At 44.4% G+C, this 17,312-nt stretch overlaps 1 protein-coding gene across 4 annotated transcripts in view; it reads right to left on the bottom strand.

The window, feature by feature from the left end:
• Positions 1–6,707: 6,707 nt before the first annotated feature.
• Positions 6,708–17,312, bottom strand: part of CDK1 (cyclin dependent kinase 1) — a 29,013-nt gene continuing 18,408 nt past the window's right edge. For 3 of the 4 annotated variants that reach the window (XR_012905580.1, XR_012905581.1, XR_012905582.1), the window contains 2 exons: positions 11,993–12,263; positions 6,708–7,084 (listed from right to left, as the gene is read on the bottom strand). Coding sequence is in view for 1 of the 4 variants with exons in the window: in XM_006113587.4 (XP_006113649.1) it covers positions 6,968–7,084 (117 nt within the window). In the remaining 3 variants the exon portion in view is untranslated. The remainder of the gene's footprint in view (positions 7,085–11,992; positions 12,264–17,312) is intronic. The other variant, XM_006113587.4, reaches the window with a different exon arrangement.

Raw genomic sequence — 17,312 nt, 5'->3', positions numbered from 1 at the left:
GGAAACATAAATAAGACCAGGTTAATGAATGAAATAGCCTTGAGTTCTGTCTGGATACTAAACTGCATCAAAAGTTAATGGAGAATCTGGGCTTCTTTTCTGATACACAGGCCACTACCTGCAGGCATGCCTGGTCTGTAATAAGGGGTTACTGCTTCTAGCAGTCTGGAGATTCCTGCAGGTACAATGCAGAATCCTTGGCTGTCTAGCAAATCCAAAGGACCTTCTGGACCAGTTAGAGATTAGGGCTTCGACTCTCCCTTTCCCACTTTTCAATGTTCTTTACATGAATCATCTTGAAAGACAGCAGACTCTTCTCTGCCTAGGACATTATTTGCAGAGCTCAGGACCTTTGATCTCTGGTTACTCCTTGACCTTGGAAAGGAAACAAGACAGTCATGTCTCAATGATAAGATGACTTTCTCTGACTGCCATAATTGCTCACGACCTAGTTAGCTGCACTTTCTACTGATACTGTTATTGGTCATTGCTATAGAGCAGGGGTGGGCAAAGGGGCCTCCACAGGCCAGATCCAGTCCACCAAGCAGGTGGATCCGGCCAACGGGTGCCCTGCTGCTCCCCTGCCCCCAGGCCAATCAAGACCTGGGAAGCGCACAGTCTCCTCCCCCCCCATCAAGGGCGCACAGCAGTTAGAGAAATGCCAGCTGTTTTAAATCAGCCAGTGTTTCTCTGTGGCCACCACATGCCTCTGGCAGGGCAGGGGTCAGGTGGTAAAAGACTTCAAGTGCTCCTCCGCCCCAGGCCCTGATTGGCCTGCAGGCGGGGAGAGCGCGCCAAGTTTCCTCCCACTGCAGCGCCTAGAGGGAACAATCAGCTGATTTAAAATAGCTGGCAATTCTCTTGGGAGATGGGAGGAAGTCTTCATACACTCCCCCACCCCCAGGCCAAACAGGATCTGTGGGGGAGGGAACACGCAAAGTCTCCTGGCCTCGCCCCTTCTGCCCAGGGCCCATCCCTTCTGGGGTGGCCCAGGGCCACTTCAGAAATATACAAAGTGTCTCCCTTTTAAAAATCATTGACCAACCCTGTTACAGTGAGAATATTAGACTCAAATGGCCAGTGAGTAGATTCCCTAATGCCAAGTTTGAGAGTTTTTACTTTTCTGTACTTTTAAAGATACACCAATAGAAATGTCAAGAGGAATTACATGGAAGTGTACTGAGATTTTTCAAATATATTGCCAAAGTATGCTTGCATACATAAGGAGTGCACAAACCTAGTTTTTACTTGCCTTGTTTCAGCACGCTGTTGATATTTACTTGCCACAAAAGGGCATTCAGATGTGATTTTGCATTGCATCATGTGTATTGCTCTAGAAATTCATGCAGGTGCATTTTAAGAACCCTGCATGGGGATGCAACCTGATACCAGACACCTGTGATCCTTGCCATTGGTGATAACTGGCTACTAGAGATCACTCAAGAAATGATTGATACAATGACATTTTGGAGCTTTTACAATTATGGTAAAACTACAACCACACGTCTGTTTTGGCTTTTTGGTGAACAATTGGAATCAAGAGCTCTCTTTGATTTTGAAGAACTTGTAACTATACATCTATCTAGCAGCTCTCAGGTTATGGTCTGCTTCTTTTGTACAAAGTACAGATTAGCATGTTGTCTATGCATAAATAATACGCAACCTTGTGCCTTGCTGTGACTACCAGCCACTTAAGACTAGGTGCTGACAAGGAAGAGACATGTGCACAAATTGCAACGTCTTCTACTCAAATACTTTTTCGTCTTTGCCATACTAAGAATATTGTTTGAAGAAAAAAAATGTGGTTTCCTTTGGAGTCCTCTGTTTCAGATTTTTCCCTCTGCCAGCAGGATAGTCCTGTCACAAATATCCCCACATCGCTATGCTAGATATGGCAGAGAGGTTTGAGGCCTCTAAAAGCTCAGCTACCAACTTTGCAATTGTTTCACTCCCATAGCTCCTCCCGTAAGTACAGATGCATTAGACAGCCAATTCAGATAAACAATAGTTATTCCTGAGTGTACCATTGCTTTCTTTTAGCCACCAACTTAAATTCTATTGCTTGCACAACTCACATCAAGGGTTGACCCAGACAATTCAAGACATCTTTCTCCAGTCATGAATAAAGAACGGTGACTTATCTCTCTAAAACTGTTCTTCAGAACATGTTACTCATGTCCATTGCAATATATGTGAGCACGCTGCGTGCACGGTTGTCAGAAGACTTCCCTGTCAGGTGGGCTCTAGTGCACCCTCTGGAGATGTCTTGTGGTGTCACATCTATATCCCTGCTGACCTGACTCCCATTTCAGTTCCTCTGGCCTGAACAATCTGACAGATGGGAGGCAGAACAGTTACAAAGGTAAGTCAGAGTCATAGAATCATAGAATACTAGGACTGGAAGGGACCTTGAGAAGTCATCGAGTCCAGTCCCCTGCCCTCATGGCAGGACCAAATACTGTCTAGACCATCCCTGTTAGACATTTATCTAACCTACTCTTAAATATCTCCAGAGATGGGGATTCCACAACCTCCCTGGGCAATTTATTCCAGTGTTTGACTACCTTGACAGTTAGGAACTTATTTTGAATGTCCAACCTAAACCTCCATTGCTGCAGTTTACACCCATTGGGACAGATGGTTTCCAAAGGGAGGAGACGGATCTGGAATAGGATCTGGTGCTCCACTCTCAGATGCACCCTCAAAAGTTAGGTTTGGGCCCCATTTGTTGCTTGGTGGGATCTTGTCCTTGGTTAGGAGAGGAACAATGAGGTCCCCTCCTATTCTTGTGATAATGCCTGTGGCACCTGGTCCCATCTAAGGGGGCTCACGGTAAAACCAAGGCAGCTGATGCAGCCTAAACTGGAAGCACTGAGGAAACAGGGTGTGGATACGCAAGGACTTCATGGTAACTCTGGAGTCCTTGAAATTGGGCAGACCTCCCCCACTGTAACTTGAGACCACTGCTCCTTGTTCTGCCATCCATCACTATTGTGAACAGACTTTCTCCATCCTCTTCGGAACCTCCCTTCAGGAAGTTGAAGGCTGCTCTCAAATCCCCCCTCACTTCTTTTCTGCAGACTAAACAAACCCAAATCCCTCAGTCTCTCCTCATAGGTCATGCGCTCCAGCCCTCTCACCATTTTGGTCACCCTCCACTGAACCCTCTCCAATGTGTCCACATCCTTTCTATAGCGGGGGGCCCAGAACTGAACACAATATTCCAGATGTGGCCTCACAAGAGCCGAATGAAGGGGAATAATCACTTCTCTGGATCTTCTGACAATGTTCCTCCTAATGCACCCTAATACACAATTAGCCATCTTGGCTACAAGGGCACACTATTGACTTATATCCTGCTTCTCATCCACTAGAATGCCCAGGTCCTTTTCTGCAGAACTGCTACTTAGCCAGCCAGTCCCCAGCCTGTAACGATGCTTCGGATTTTTCCGTCCCAAGTGCAGGACTCTGCACTTGTCCTTGTTGAACCTCATCAGATTGCTTTTGGCCCAATCCTCTAATCTGCTTAGGACACTCTGGACCCTATCCCTGCCCTTCAGCGTATCTACCTCTCCCCCTAGCTTAGTGTCATCTGCAAACTTGCTGAGGGTGCAATCCATCCCCTCATCCAGGTCATTAATAAAGATGTTGATCAAAACCAGCCCAAGAACCGATCCTTCGGGCATTTTGCTAGGAACCAACTGCCAACCTGACTTCGAGCCATTGATCACTACCCGTTGGGCCTGACAGTCTTGCCAGCTTTCTATCCATCTTACAGTCTTATATCCAATCCACATAGAAGGGGTACTAGTATGCATTTTGTCTGGCAATAGCTGGCTAAAGGTCCCCAGGAGAATGAAAGACTACACTGGTCTACAATTTTTTAGAAGTTGTCTGCTTCAGCGATAAAATGTGCTATTTATTATGTATTTTGATGTTCTGAATTCAAATATGACAATTAAAACAACTGATTGGCTACTGTTTCCAAGCTATTTAAGTTTTTACATTTTACGTCTATGTATATTATGTAGATAGTAGAGTTTTAATCATAAATTGTAAACCTAGGTCTTTTCATGTGTTTATGGTTGCTTTACATGATAATATTTCACCAGTCCTGTTTATGTAACACTTTAAAAATCAGCAAAAGGGTTATATAAATAAAATTTATTATGAAACAAAAGGCAAAAAACTATTATGTACATAGTTTAGTCCTATTCCGTGTCTACTCGGCGCTTCTTGGCTTGTCTCTTATATTCATTAAATGGAGCATCTCTTGTCACTGTCCAGCAATAGTCTGCAAGCATTGATGGGCTCCATTTGCCCTGATAGCGTTTCTCCATTGTTGCAATGTCATGGTGAAATCACTCGCCGTGCTCATCGCTCACTGCTCCGCAGTTCGGTGGGAAAAAATCTAGATGCGAGTGCAAATAATGTATCTTTAGTGACATGTTGCAACCAAGGCTTTTGTATGCCTTGAGGAGGTTTTCCACCAACAACCTGTAGTTGTCTGCCTTGTTGTGTCTGAGAAAATGTATTGCCACTAACTGGAAGGCTTTCCATGCCGTCTTTTCCTTGCCACGCAGTCATGGTCAAATGCATCATCTCGAAGAAGTTCACGAATCTGAGGACCAACAAAGACATCTTCCTTTATCTTAGCTTCACTTAAGTTCTTCATCAGACCCAGCTTGATGTGTAAGGGTGGTGGTAAAATCTTCCTTGATTCAACAAGTGGTGGATGCTGAACACTTTTCCTCCCAGGCTCCAATGACTGAGGGAGTGGCCAATGTATCTCGATGTAGTGGGAATCTTGCACGACTATCCCATTCGCAGAGAAAACAGCAGTACTTTATGAATCCAGTCTGCAGCCCAAGCAAGAGAGCAACAACCTTCAAATCGCCACAAAGCTGCCACTGATGTTGGTCATAGCTTATGCACCTCAAAAGTTGTTTCATGATGTCATAGGTTTCCTTCATATGGACTGCATGACCCACTGGAATTGATGGCAAAACATTGCCATTATGCAGCAAAACATCCATGACTTCTAGAAATAACATGATGTAATTCATATTATGTATGACGCAATACCAGCTTCAGATTGCATCATTCATTGTTTTGCCTAAAAAGCAAGTACTGTCCAAACCCAGTCAGATTTATTCATAGATCCAGTCAAAGATGTATTTTAGTCATTTCTGGTTTAAATTGAGATCCCTTCTCTTTATAACTCACTTATCCTCCGCCATTCGCAAGTCAAGGGTAGTATATACTGACCCAATAGCATATCTTGAAAACTAGAGCCAATCAACAATTTTAAGCATCATTTTCGTTCTCAGTGACCCAGAATTAGTAAAGTTTTACTACATTTATTTCAGAAGCATTTTGGCAGTGCTATCTGCCTACTCCTCCAGGCTGGTTAGCACCTAAATAAGTACTTGAGTAACCAAATATCATTTGCACCTTTACATAGTAGGTTACAATCAGTCTGAATATATGAAATTTCTCTTACCTCTGTGCACTTCTCATGAAACTGCATCCTCAAGGGATTGCAATCTTCATGTACCTTCTCTGGTCACAGTCTTCCTGAAGTGCTCCTAAGACAAGGGTGAGGAACCTAAGGCCTACGGGCCAGATGCAGCTCGCAGTTTGCCTGGATCCAGTTCCCGAGGTTCTACTTCCAGCATTGGGGAGCCCACACTCCTCTGCTGGCTTGAAACACACAAAATCTACTAGGCTCTGATATGTGAGGAGAATGTAGGGAGTGAGTGTCTTTCTGCTGCTCAGTCAGGGACCACATTAGTGAGAGATGGGTTTTTTTGGGCATCTTACTTGTATGCAGCCCCCGACTGATTTTCATGAGGATCAGCAGCCCGCTACCTGAAAGTTTCCCCAGCCTTGTTCTAAGGGCTTTAATGTGAAGATGGAGATCACCCCCCTTTCAGATTCAGAGCCCTTTTCCCTGCCAAAGGACGAGTCAAGTCTTTGGGGTGAAAGCTAGACAAGCATAATCCCTACTAGACTGTGTTTGCAAGCTAAGGCATAGGAGTAACAGGCTTATGAAGAGGCAATAGCTATGGGCTTTTCTATACGATCACTTGCTCAAGGGTATGAAAAAGCCATTCTCTGAACTATCTATTAGAGCAGGGGTCAGCAACCTTTTCAAACCAAAGAGCCAACCTACATGAAAATTCAGAAGTAGTCCACTAAGAGCTATTATAAGAATGTTCATTTGCATGACTGAAAATACAACTTAATCATGTCAATTATCAGTAATATTAATAGAATGAAACGAAACATTGTACTTGCAGCCTTTACTTAATGAGACTTCTGCTACTGCATCTTCTCACATTACTTTGATGTTTTTATCATAACTGGTACAATTCAGGTTGATGCATTCATTCAAGCTACACGAGTAATTACGTGTTTTTAAAATTTTGAATTTTTCATTTTAATTTAAAAAGTTGCATGTATTTTGGGAATGACAAGAGCGCCATATTTGGTTCCAGATTGAGCCAGATTTGGCCCAAGAGCTATAGGTTGCAGATCTCTGTATTAGAACAACTTAACACAGTATTTATACCATGCTGTTAGTAGGAGATGCTCTCCCACAGCTGCCTCTCCTAGTCATGAATCAAGTAGGAAAAAATTCGAATATCTTGAGATTTCACATTTGGGTATTCCCCTATCTGTGGTTCAGAAAGAATCCCTCAGTCTTTTGCTGGATGTAAAGCTTTATTTATAGAAACAGTGCACTGCATTAACAGCAGAAAGATTGCATTGTATTTAAATTCAGCACTAATAGGTTAATATTTATTTACATTTAATTAATATTTAAACCAGGACACTAAATACAGCTGCAATTTTAGAGCAGAAAGGACAGACATAAAAAAACAAAAAAGAGACAGACAATAGTAAAATGTCACGATTAGTTATTTTGCTCAGACCACTCAGGTGGATTTAGTCCAATGGTGTATTAGAATTTCTTAATCTGATTAGCTGGAAGATTGGATTTATCCAAGTCATCAAAGTACGGATGGTTCAATGCCATTTTCCCAGAGATTCTTTTCGCAGGATCATAAATTAACATTTTCTGCAGGATAAAAATAGTTTAATTACTTATGAAGTGTAAATGAATGTATTTACTTGTAAAACCTGGTTGAGCTTTATCTTCCAATACTTCAGTAAAAGAGAAATACAAATTCTATATGCAATGGACTTCTGTGCTCACTTTGACTAGGAAGCTTCAGTTTAAAGCTATTTTAACCACAACTCAAATACAGCAGTTCTCCTAGAACTTCAAAATATGAGACAAATGCATTCATTTCCCCTCTGGCTTAGTAATTAAGCCACTGTGTTTAGTAGTTCACCTATTAACATTAGGCATACTTTTACAAGCAACTCTAGGTACTTCATGGCAGAATTTTCTGTAGTTTTAGTTTGCTGGTAGTGCAGAGTTAAAGTGCAGGATAGGGATGTGAAGGACTAGTCACTTCCCCACACCCTTGTTGTTCCTATCAGATAGAGACAGCAAGGGGGAGGGGGAAACAGGCGGTACTTCAAAGTGACAGTGCCACGGGGAGCCTAGGGTCTGCCGCTTTGAAATGCCGCATGCAGCCCAAGGTCCCCAGCTGGCCCTGGGCTGCATGTGTTGTTTCAAAGAGGAAGTGCCACACAGAGTGCCACATGTAGCTTGAGTCCCCCGCTGTTTTGGTACTCCCTGCAGCACTTTCACCTTTGAAGTGTAGCAACAGCCTTGGGGTTGTTGCTACACTTCGAAGGCAGAAGCACCTTTTATCGACTTATCAGACAGTCGATGCCTGATGCAAATTATTAGCCAAATAATCGAAATTTTACATCCCTAAAACAGACAAGGGATTTTTTGGAAGAAGCTTCAAAACTGAGAAGATAGCAAAAGCTCCCCCCCCCCCTCCCAAAAAGAAGATAAAAAATTCAGCACAGATATTATACAGGGTATTACTACTCTTCCCAGTTTTAGTACTATGGGGAAAAGAAACCATTTTAGTTATGGCATTCCAGAGTCTTCTAGGCCACATAAGGAAGCATTTAAATTAGATTAGATAAAAACTAAACCCAGCTTCTCTATCTAGTATACAAGTCCCAAAACTAAGACAAGCATATGCAAGACATGAATCTTTTCTTTTTGAATTGCTGTACCCTCTTCTCAGTTAAAGAGGTAGGCTTTTGATAGGGAATTTCCAAAACTCCACCTGTCTGTTCCCTCCAAGTCTCCCTCTTTTTCTCTCCCCAAGAGATCACAAAGGAAGACAAGGAGTATTACCTTCAAAAGAGAAAATTCAGATTCTGGAAGGTGGGAAGAGGAATAATGGAGGATCACTGTACCCACTGCAAGACAGCAAGTCTCTACTGGGAGGTCTCCCACTTAGAAATTCAAAGACCTGAACTTCATTTGGCTAAACAGTTCTGTGACAAGTTCCCCCACGCATTATGGGATTGGTATATAAATGTGCATAACATGAAGATGCTTGGGACAAAATGCCTCACAACTTATTAAATTTAACATTACAGATCCAGCAGATTGTATATCTTATTTTGGTGCTATAGTAAGATAAGGGCCTGAAATAAAAGTCCATGTAGCACAGGCCTGGTTTGAGGCCTGACCTTAAACAGTGGACAAAACTTGGCTAATATAAAGCAAAGGTAAGCTGTGAGAAGAGGCAGGCCTCTGCTTCCAGAACTCAACAAGAACAGGAAGGCACAGGTATAGAATAGTAATTAGTACTAGGTACTGGCTGTGAAACAGTAAGTGGTACTAGACATAAGTTGAAAGCACATTTCAAAAGGATAGTAACACCACCTTGTTAAAAAAGATCTGGGTACCCACATTCTCCACCAATAACAGGAACGCATTAAACCTGGTTCAGGAAAAGGTTTAAAATGACAGCATAATGGCAAGAGATGTTCTAATCAACCTACAAGAACCAAGGTGATGGGTAACATCAGAGGGTAGCAACCTGACACGTCAGGAGAGATGAGTAACTAGTTTATATCTGTATATAAAGAGGTGTCTTGGAGGGGTTGCCTTTGTCCAGCCTAGGGGGCACCCATTTCAGTGACTGAGCAGAGTGCATAGTCAGGGGTACATACGCATAGCGGTTCAGTAGAGTCTACTAAACGTTATTAATATACTTCATTTGCCAATAAACCTAGCTGGGCACATCCAATCCTTATCTGATCTTGTGGTCTTTGGGGGCTCTCTTGGAATCGGCTGTGTTGACTACTTCCAGTCAACACAACACGCAGGACTGAGCACACATGCACACAGCCAAATAGTTATCATTGATGGAGCAGGAAACCTGTCAGTGAATCTTGACTACTACAGATGCATGTATTGTTCTTGTATGTAAAGTTAGAAGTATGAAGTATGAGATTGTTCATGGTTTTAAATGTGCAAATGAGGGTAATCAATGGTGTGCCGAAGTCTCAATGACTGGGTGATCAACTTGAACGGCCTTATCTGTCCTTTAAGTCTAAGCAGTGATTGATTTGACCATGCCACCTGATACCAGGATACCAGTTTCACCAGGTAATTTTCCACGGAAAGGGTAGAGAACAAAAGATTCCTGCCCAAGGAAAGTCTCTAAAAACAATGGGAAGCTAACAGTCCTTTTGTCTTGGCTGGCCTAAGACACTCTAAGGGAGAGCTGAGGACCCAAGTCAGAGTAAAAGATCATCTCTGACTTGAAAGCATGCCTGAAGTAAGTTTTAGGGTAAGTTTGTAATAACTCTTAGTGTATTAGAACTAGCTATACATTACTTATTTTAATTCTGTAACTTGCTTACATCTATTTTCACTTGCAACCACTTAAACCCTGCGAAGAGAGTGAACATCCTCATGAGCTTTCTTTCTGTAAAATTTTTACCCAGAGAGATTGATTTGGGGTTTTGATCCTTTTTAAGGGTTGGTTTCCTGGGTGTTGTGCATTCCCCCAGAGCTGAAGTGGTTCAGTGTCTGCATTGCTCTTTGGGGGAAGGGGGACAGTTACCCCAACTTTGTGCCTTGTCTGAGGGAGACCAGAGGATCTGGTGGTAGGGAGCCTCAGAGAACAAGAAGCTGAGTGTCAGTGACATAATCAGCAATAGAAAACAACCCTAAGAGGTCTTCTGTGACCACACCCCATCAAAAATTCCATAAAATATAAATGTAAGTCTTGCTTCTGCTATTAGATGTTGCACGTCATCTCAGCCCCAAATTAACATGTCACAGCTCAGTTACATCCCTAAAAATAGAGTTTTCTAATAAACACTGACAACTTATATTAATTTTCGAGTTGATGCACTTATGAGAAAAGTCATCTACAGTAGAAGCTCCAAGTTACAAAAACATTCCGGGAATGGAGAGTAACTCAGACAGTTACCTAATTCACAACTAGTGTTCTTTGAGATATGTTGCTTAGGTCCATTCCATAATAGATGTGAATGCTCACCAGTGCCAGAAGTTCATCCCCTCAGCAGAACCCATATGGGAGCAACCTCAGTGACCCCTGGAATGGGGCCTTCATGGTGCAATATAAGAGGCACTACGTGCTCCCCCACCCTCAGTTTCTTCATGCCAGAAACTGATAGTGGGGACGAGGAGTGGGATGTAGAATGGACATGAGCAACACATCTTGAAGAACACTAGTTATGAACAAGTAACAGTCTTTCCTTCTTTGAATACTTGCTCATGTTCATTCCACAGCAGGCGACTCCAAGCAGCACCCTTGATGGAGCATAGGAGTTCATGGCCCTGTTGACTGTAGTCCAGCTCTGCCAAATTCAGCGCTCTCTGGCCTGTTGGATAAAGGACTAGTGAGACAAATGTGGAAACCTTGAAGATCTCATGGATCGGCACGTGCAAAAAAGGCCACTGCCAGGGCCTGATCCCTAGTTGAGTGAGCTCAGATGGGCTGGTGGGGGAGCTCTTCCGAACTCGTAACAGAATACATGAGGTGATCCATTTGAAAAGCCATTAAGCCAACACCAGTGGCCCTTCGTTCTATCAGTGGTGGCCACAAAGAGCTGTGTTAATCTAAGGAAAGGTGTAATGCATTCCAAGTAGAACTCCAATGCCTTTCTGACATTCATACTGGCAGGAATATGTTCAGATTAACATGAAAGGCAAAAAAACAACCTTTCACAAAAAGCCAGAGCTGGAACTTGTCTTTGTAGAAGACAATGTACAGGGATTCCAAGGTCAAGGCGCTAATCTCCAGCACCTGCCTTGCTGAGCTGCTAACTAGAACAGATGGAGTAGGAAGCAAGAACCAAGGAATTCAAAGGGTTGTCCGGTGAGCCAGGAGAGGATGAGGTCTCATCTGTGGGTAGGGCCTCTCAGTCACACAAACCTTACAGTCAAGTCATGTGAGAAAATTGACTGCCCTTGGATTTCTCTTGAGAAGTGGAGATACTGGCAAGGTGCATTCAGATGGAGGAGTATGCTAGCTTAACCACTGGTTCAAAAGGTAGAGCAAGTTATTGAAGATAGCCTGGAATGGGGCACGGCATGGCGAGATACCACATTCTGAAGCACGTAGGGCAGGGGTGGCCAACCCATTTAACAGCGAGCCAAAACATCAGCGGGAAAAATATGAAGAGGCGCACCTGAATTGTCAAGCCAAAAAAGCCCCCCAGAACAGAATTAAGCAAAAACACACCAAAAAAAAATTAAAAAAAATTTTTTTTAAAGGAGGCTGCCCCTCTAAGACGGCCGCCATCTTGGGCACCATTATTTAAAATCCCACAGCTCCAACCAGGTAAGCACAGGGAAGCGGCTTCATGAGCCACACTTTTGGCTCGCAAGCCAGCCACGGCTGCCATAGGGAGAACCTCAGCCACTTTGCCTGATACATCAGATAGCTTACTGCTACCAAGTAGGACCTGTTGGACTTCCTCCAAGCAGATGCATTCTTCCTCATTCAATTACTGCACTCCCTGTCTAATGTACAATATGGAGACTGTATTGTCTATGAGGACTCACCACTTTGCATGACACACGAGACAGGAAAATCACACAGGCCAGCCAAATGGTCCTAAATTCCCTGACGTTCATAGGTAGCCTTGCCTCCTCCAGGGTCCACATCCCTTGAGTTGGGAGATCGTTGAGGTGGGCTCCCCAAACGAGGCATCTTATGCTGGCTCCAGGAAGGGAGCTTGAACAACAGAATCCCCTCCAGAGCATTGCTCAGGACTGACCACTGGAGGATGGCAAGCACTTGTGGAAGAATTGTGACCACCCTGTCCAAACGGTCCTGAAAGAGAGCAAACCAAAGCCGGCTAGTACTAAAGCAGCCGAATGCAAAAGTCTGGCATGGTGAACTAAGTAATGACCTAGCAGATGCAGGCAGACTCTGGCTGTCAGGGCAAACTTTGATACTTCCTCTAGGAGATTGCTTAGGACCTGAAATATATCCAGGGGCAGAAAGGCCCTTGAACAGGTTTGAGTCAAGCACCAGCCTGATAAATTCTATCCTCTCAACAGGTACCAACCTGGACTTTGTCACTGACTACGAGTCCCAAGAACTGGCAGGTTGCTAGGACCACCACTATGCTGACTTGGACCTGGAGCAGCCCTTAATCAACTAACTGAAGTAAAGATAAACCTATATTCACCTGAATGCGAGATCACTACCTTCCACATACTTGGTAAACACCTTTGTCATCATGGCAAGGCCAAAGGGAAGGATTGTAAACTGGTGGTGGGACAGTCCCTTTGTAAAGTGGAGGAAGTGGCCGTGGCCAGGGAAAATTGCCCTGTAGGAGCAAGCATCTCTTCAGGTCAAGGGCAGCATACCAGTCCCGGAGAATTAGGGCAGGGATAATTGAGGCCATGGAAGCTATGCGAAACTTGAGCTTCTGCACATGCATCTTGAGGCCTCCAAGATCCAAGATGGGCCACAGGCCTCCTCTAAGCGTTTGGCATTAGGAAATATCCTAACTAGAACTCCATTTCCATATTGGGCAGAACGTCTTCCACCGCCCCCAACTGCAACAGCTCATGAACCTCTTGAGAAAGGTCCCTGAAGAGGAACAGAGAGGAGGAGTGGGAAGGGAGGGAGAGAGGAATTAAAGGATATTTACTCTCAGGGATAGTACTGAGGACCCATTGGTCTGACATGATAGCAGTCCACATCGTGAGAAAACATAAAATGCGGGTGTTGAACCAGGAGGGAATAAACTGTTTCCTTGTCCCTTGCTTGGGGTAGGTAAAACAAAACTAGGCAGGTGCCAAGAATTGACTTCATCTGTGCTTATAAACCCTTGCTTTATTTGGCAGGAGGTCCTTATCAGGATTTGCTCAGACTGGTGGGGTGTGTGGATGTAAAGCGCTTTTGAGTTGGTATGAGAACATATGACCTCAGGTTGTAAATATAGGGTGGACATCCTTGAGCCTGTGTAACACTTCAGCAAGCAGAGCTTGGCCAAAGAGGAGGCCCTGGAGAGTGCTGTGCCACTGAGGATAGTCTGGAGAAGAGCAACCAGGAAGCCTGGTGCATAGCGACTGCAGATGAATACTTGTAAGGCTGCCTTAGCTAGTACTGTGCCTTCTTCCAAGAGTGCTTTGAACACCTTCTTAAAATTCTCCAGGAGTGCCTCCTTAAATTTAGTCATGGCCCACATGAAGTCGTAAAGGTCAAGGAAGGCATAGTGGTTAGCCATCAATGATTTTAAACTGTATGATGAGTAGGTCCTTGGCCAGGACAGAGTACTTCCTCTCTACCCTTTTGGAGATGAGCAAGAGGGAGGAAGAGTTCTGCCACAGGATTATGGTAATCTTACAGACCCAGTCAAGGAAATGCAGTGCTATCTGAGGCAGTGCTGGGGAGCTTAATGTCAAAGAGCATGTCTGTGGGCTTTTCATGCTCCCCTGCCTGGAGGCCCAGGTTAACTATCCACTTCAGGAGCTCCTGACGCACCTTAACATCTTCCGGTGGTACCAGGTGCAAAGGGCTTGCAATGGCCTCCTGCAGGGAGGCTGCAGTGGACACCAGTGCTACATGTTTTCTCCTCTGGTGGGACAGACTGATGGCTTGCCAGGGTGCCATGGCTCAATGCTGGCCCTCTCTCCTGGGCTTGTCCTTTGAGAGGATAATCCGAGGTTGATGGTCACTCGGTTATCCTTGACATTTCGTGTGCCAGTGAGGTAGGTTGAGGGAACCCCCACAGGTTCCAAAAGAACCAGAACATTGGCCATTCCACTTCAGGCCATCCCTGCAGTGGTGGTGGCACCATGGAGGGGAGTGGTGCCAGAGGCTGGTCCAAAAGCAGGGAATCCTGCTCGATGCCAGCTTTCAAGGTATCCCTGACATGACACAGGAAGACGTCTGGATGTCTGACACTGATGGGCAGCAGGGAATTGAGCGGACTTGTCCGGCAAGCCTGTCTTGGGCCCCTGGGGAGTAGCACAGACCAGCGGATAGGCAACCAGAGATCAGTGACATATGCCTCCCAATGCTCCCTTGATATGGGGATCCAAACTGGGGCCTGGAGTTTGAAGACCTTCTTACAGTGATGAACATCGAGAAAGGGACCAGTGTTGGGGTGACTACAATCGGTGGCGTCAATTCATCCTATGATCTTGGGATCAGTACTGAGATATCCAAGTCATTGGGGGCTGGCTACGGTGTGATCTGTAGGCGGCCTGGGAACTCCTCCATGGCCTCTGGGGCTCCGAGTGCCATCCCAGGTCCAGCCTCCAGCACCTCGGATCAGGTAAGTGTAAGGGTTCACGCGAAGCCCTTCTCAACATTGTTTGGTGCTTGATGGCTGTGCACTGGGAAGCGCTGGTAGGACAGTACCTTTGGGGAGGAAGGGGAGAAAATCGGGGCTGCCTGGGAAGGAGATACCCAGCTCAGGCCCAACATGGGCTTACTCCTGGACTGAAGCACACCGTGGGCCGCTCTGGCCAGTATCAGCAGAATCAATATGCCCTGCAATCTGGAGTCCTTCAGTGCTACTCTACATTGCTGGAGCAGAATGGGAAGGTCTTGTCCACTATGCCTGAGTCAGCTCCCAGTTCCCTGGGGAGGGAGGGGGTGGTGGTCAATGAGCTGCTTGGCATGGGTTTGAGGCCTCCTCCTTAACTATATGGTCTGTTAGGGATTTTAGCCTTCTGCACTGAGGAGAAACTCTGCAGGCCCAACCTGGGCACCACTGGAGTGTCCTGCCCCAGTGCCAGGTAGGCAGGCAGAGCTTCAGAGTCTCAATGCGTGGATGAGACGATGGTGTAGGGAAGAGGAGTTTGGATTTATTAGGAATTGGGGACACTTTTGGGAGAGGGGGAGCCTATACAGGAAGGATGGGCTCCATCTAAACCAGGGTGAACCAGACTGCTGGCACTAAACATTAAAAAGGCCGTAGAGCAGTTTTTAAACTAAGAGATGGGGGAAAGCCGATTGGTGCGGAGATGCACGTAAATCGGAGGGAGACTTCTCTTAGAAGAGAATCCATTGATAGAGATTCTCTATGCTGTAGTCAGAAAGAGAGGAGGGGAGAGGGCAAACCATGGGCCAGAGCAGACAAACACCCACATACAAAGGAATCCAATGCATCAGGGAAGGGCAGACAAATAACCAGTGGCAAATTTCTAAAGTGCTTATACACAAATGCTAGGAGTCTGATGACTAAGATGGGTGAACTAGAGTACCTCGTATTAAATGAGGAGATTGACATAATAGGCATCACCGAAATCTGGTGGAATTAGGAAAATCTGTGGGACACAATCATACCGGGATATAAAATATATAGAAAGGATAGAGCAGGCTGGGTGGGTGGTGGAGTTGCACTGTATGTGAAAGATAATGTAGAATCAAATGAAATAAAAATATTAAGTGAATCAACATGTTCAATAGAATCGCTATGGATAGTAATTCCATGCTCCAATAATAAGAAATTAGCAGTAAGGATATATTACCGACCACCTGACCAGGACAGCGATACTGACATTGAAATGCTGAGGGAGATTAGAGAGGCTACCAAAATAAAGAACTCTATAATAATGGGGGATTTTAATTACCCACATATTGACTGGATACATGTCACCTCAGGAAGAGAAGTGGAGATAAAATTTCTCAATGGCTTAAATGACTGCTTCTTGGAGCAGCTAGCACAGGAACCCACAAGGGGAGAGGCAATTCTCGATTTAGTCCTGAGTGAAGTGCAGGATCAGGTCCAGGATATAACTGTTACCGGACCCCTTGGGAATAGTGACCATAATAACATTCAACATTCCTGTGGTGGGAAGAACACCTCAGCAGTCCAGCACCCTGGCATTTAATTTCAAAAAGGGGAATTACACAAAAATGAGGAGGTTTGTTAAACAGAAATTAAAAGGCACAGTGACTAGAGCCAAATCCCTGAAAGCTGCATGGAAACTTTTTAAAGACATCATAATAGAGGCCCAACTTAAATGTATACCCCAAATTAAAAAGCATAGCAAGAGACCTAAAAAAGAGTCACCGTGGCTTAACAACCATGTAAAAGAAGCAGTGAGGGACAAAAAGGTATCTTTTAAGAAGTGGAAGGCCAATCCTAGTAAGATAAATAGAAAGGAACATAAACACTGTCAAATCAAGTGTAAAACTGTAATAATAAAAGCAAAAAAAGATTGAGGAACAGCTAGCCAAAAACTCAAAAAGAAATAACAAAATGTTTTTTAAGTACATTAGAAGCAGGAAGCCAGCTAAAAAACCTGTGGGTCCCCTAGATGATCGAGCTATAAAAGGAGCAATCAAGGACGATAAAGCCATTGCGGAGAAACTAAATGATTTCTTTGCTTCAGTCTTCATGGCTGAGGACGTTGGGGAGATTCCTGAATCTGCACCGTCCTTTGTGGGTGATGAATCTGAGGAACTGTCCCGGATTGAAGTGTCATTAGAGGAGGTTTTGGAACAAATAGAAAAACTTAATGTTAACAAATCTCCGGGACCGGATGGCATTCATCCAAGGGTTCTAAAAGAACTAAAATGGGAAATTGCTGAGCTATTATCTGTGGTTTGTAACCTATCCTTTAAATCGGCTTCCGTACCTAATGACCGGAAGGTAGCCAACGTGACACCAATATATAAAAAGGGTTCTAGAGGCGATCCTGGCAATTACAGACCGGTAAATCTAACTTCAGTACCGGGCAAATTAGTCGAAACAATAGTAAAGAATAAAATTGTGAATCATGTAGAAGAACATAATTTATTGGACAAAAGTCAACATGGTTTCTGTAAAGGGAAATCCTGTCTTACTAATCTGTTAGAGTTCTTTGAAGGGGTTAACAAACATGCGGACAAGGGGGATCCAGTAGATATAGT

The sequence above is a fragment of the Pelodiscus sinensis genome, chromosome 8 (genome assembly GCF_049634645.1).
Source record: "Pelodiscus sinensis isolate JC-2024 chromosome 8, ASM4963464v1, whole genome shotgun sequence".
NCBI classification, from domain to species: domain Eukaryota; kingdom Metazoa; phylum Chordata; order Testudines; family Trionychidae; genus Pelodiscus; species Pelodiscus sinensis.
Note: the sequence above shows the minus strand (reverse complement) of the source record. Positions and strands in the feature narration are given on the sequence as shown.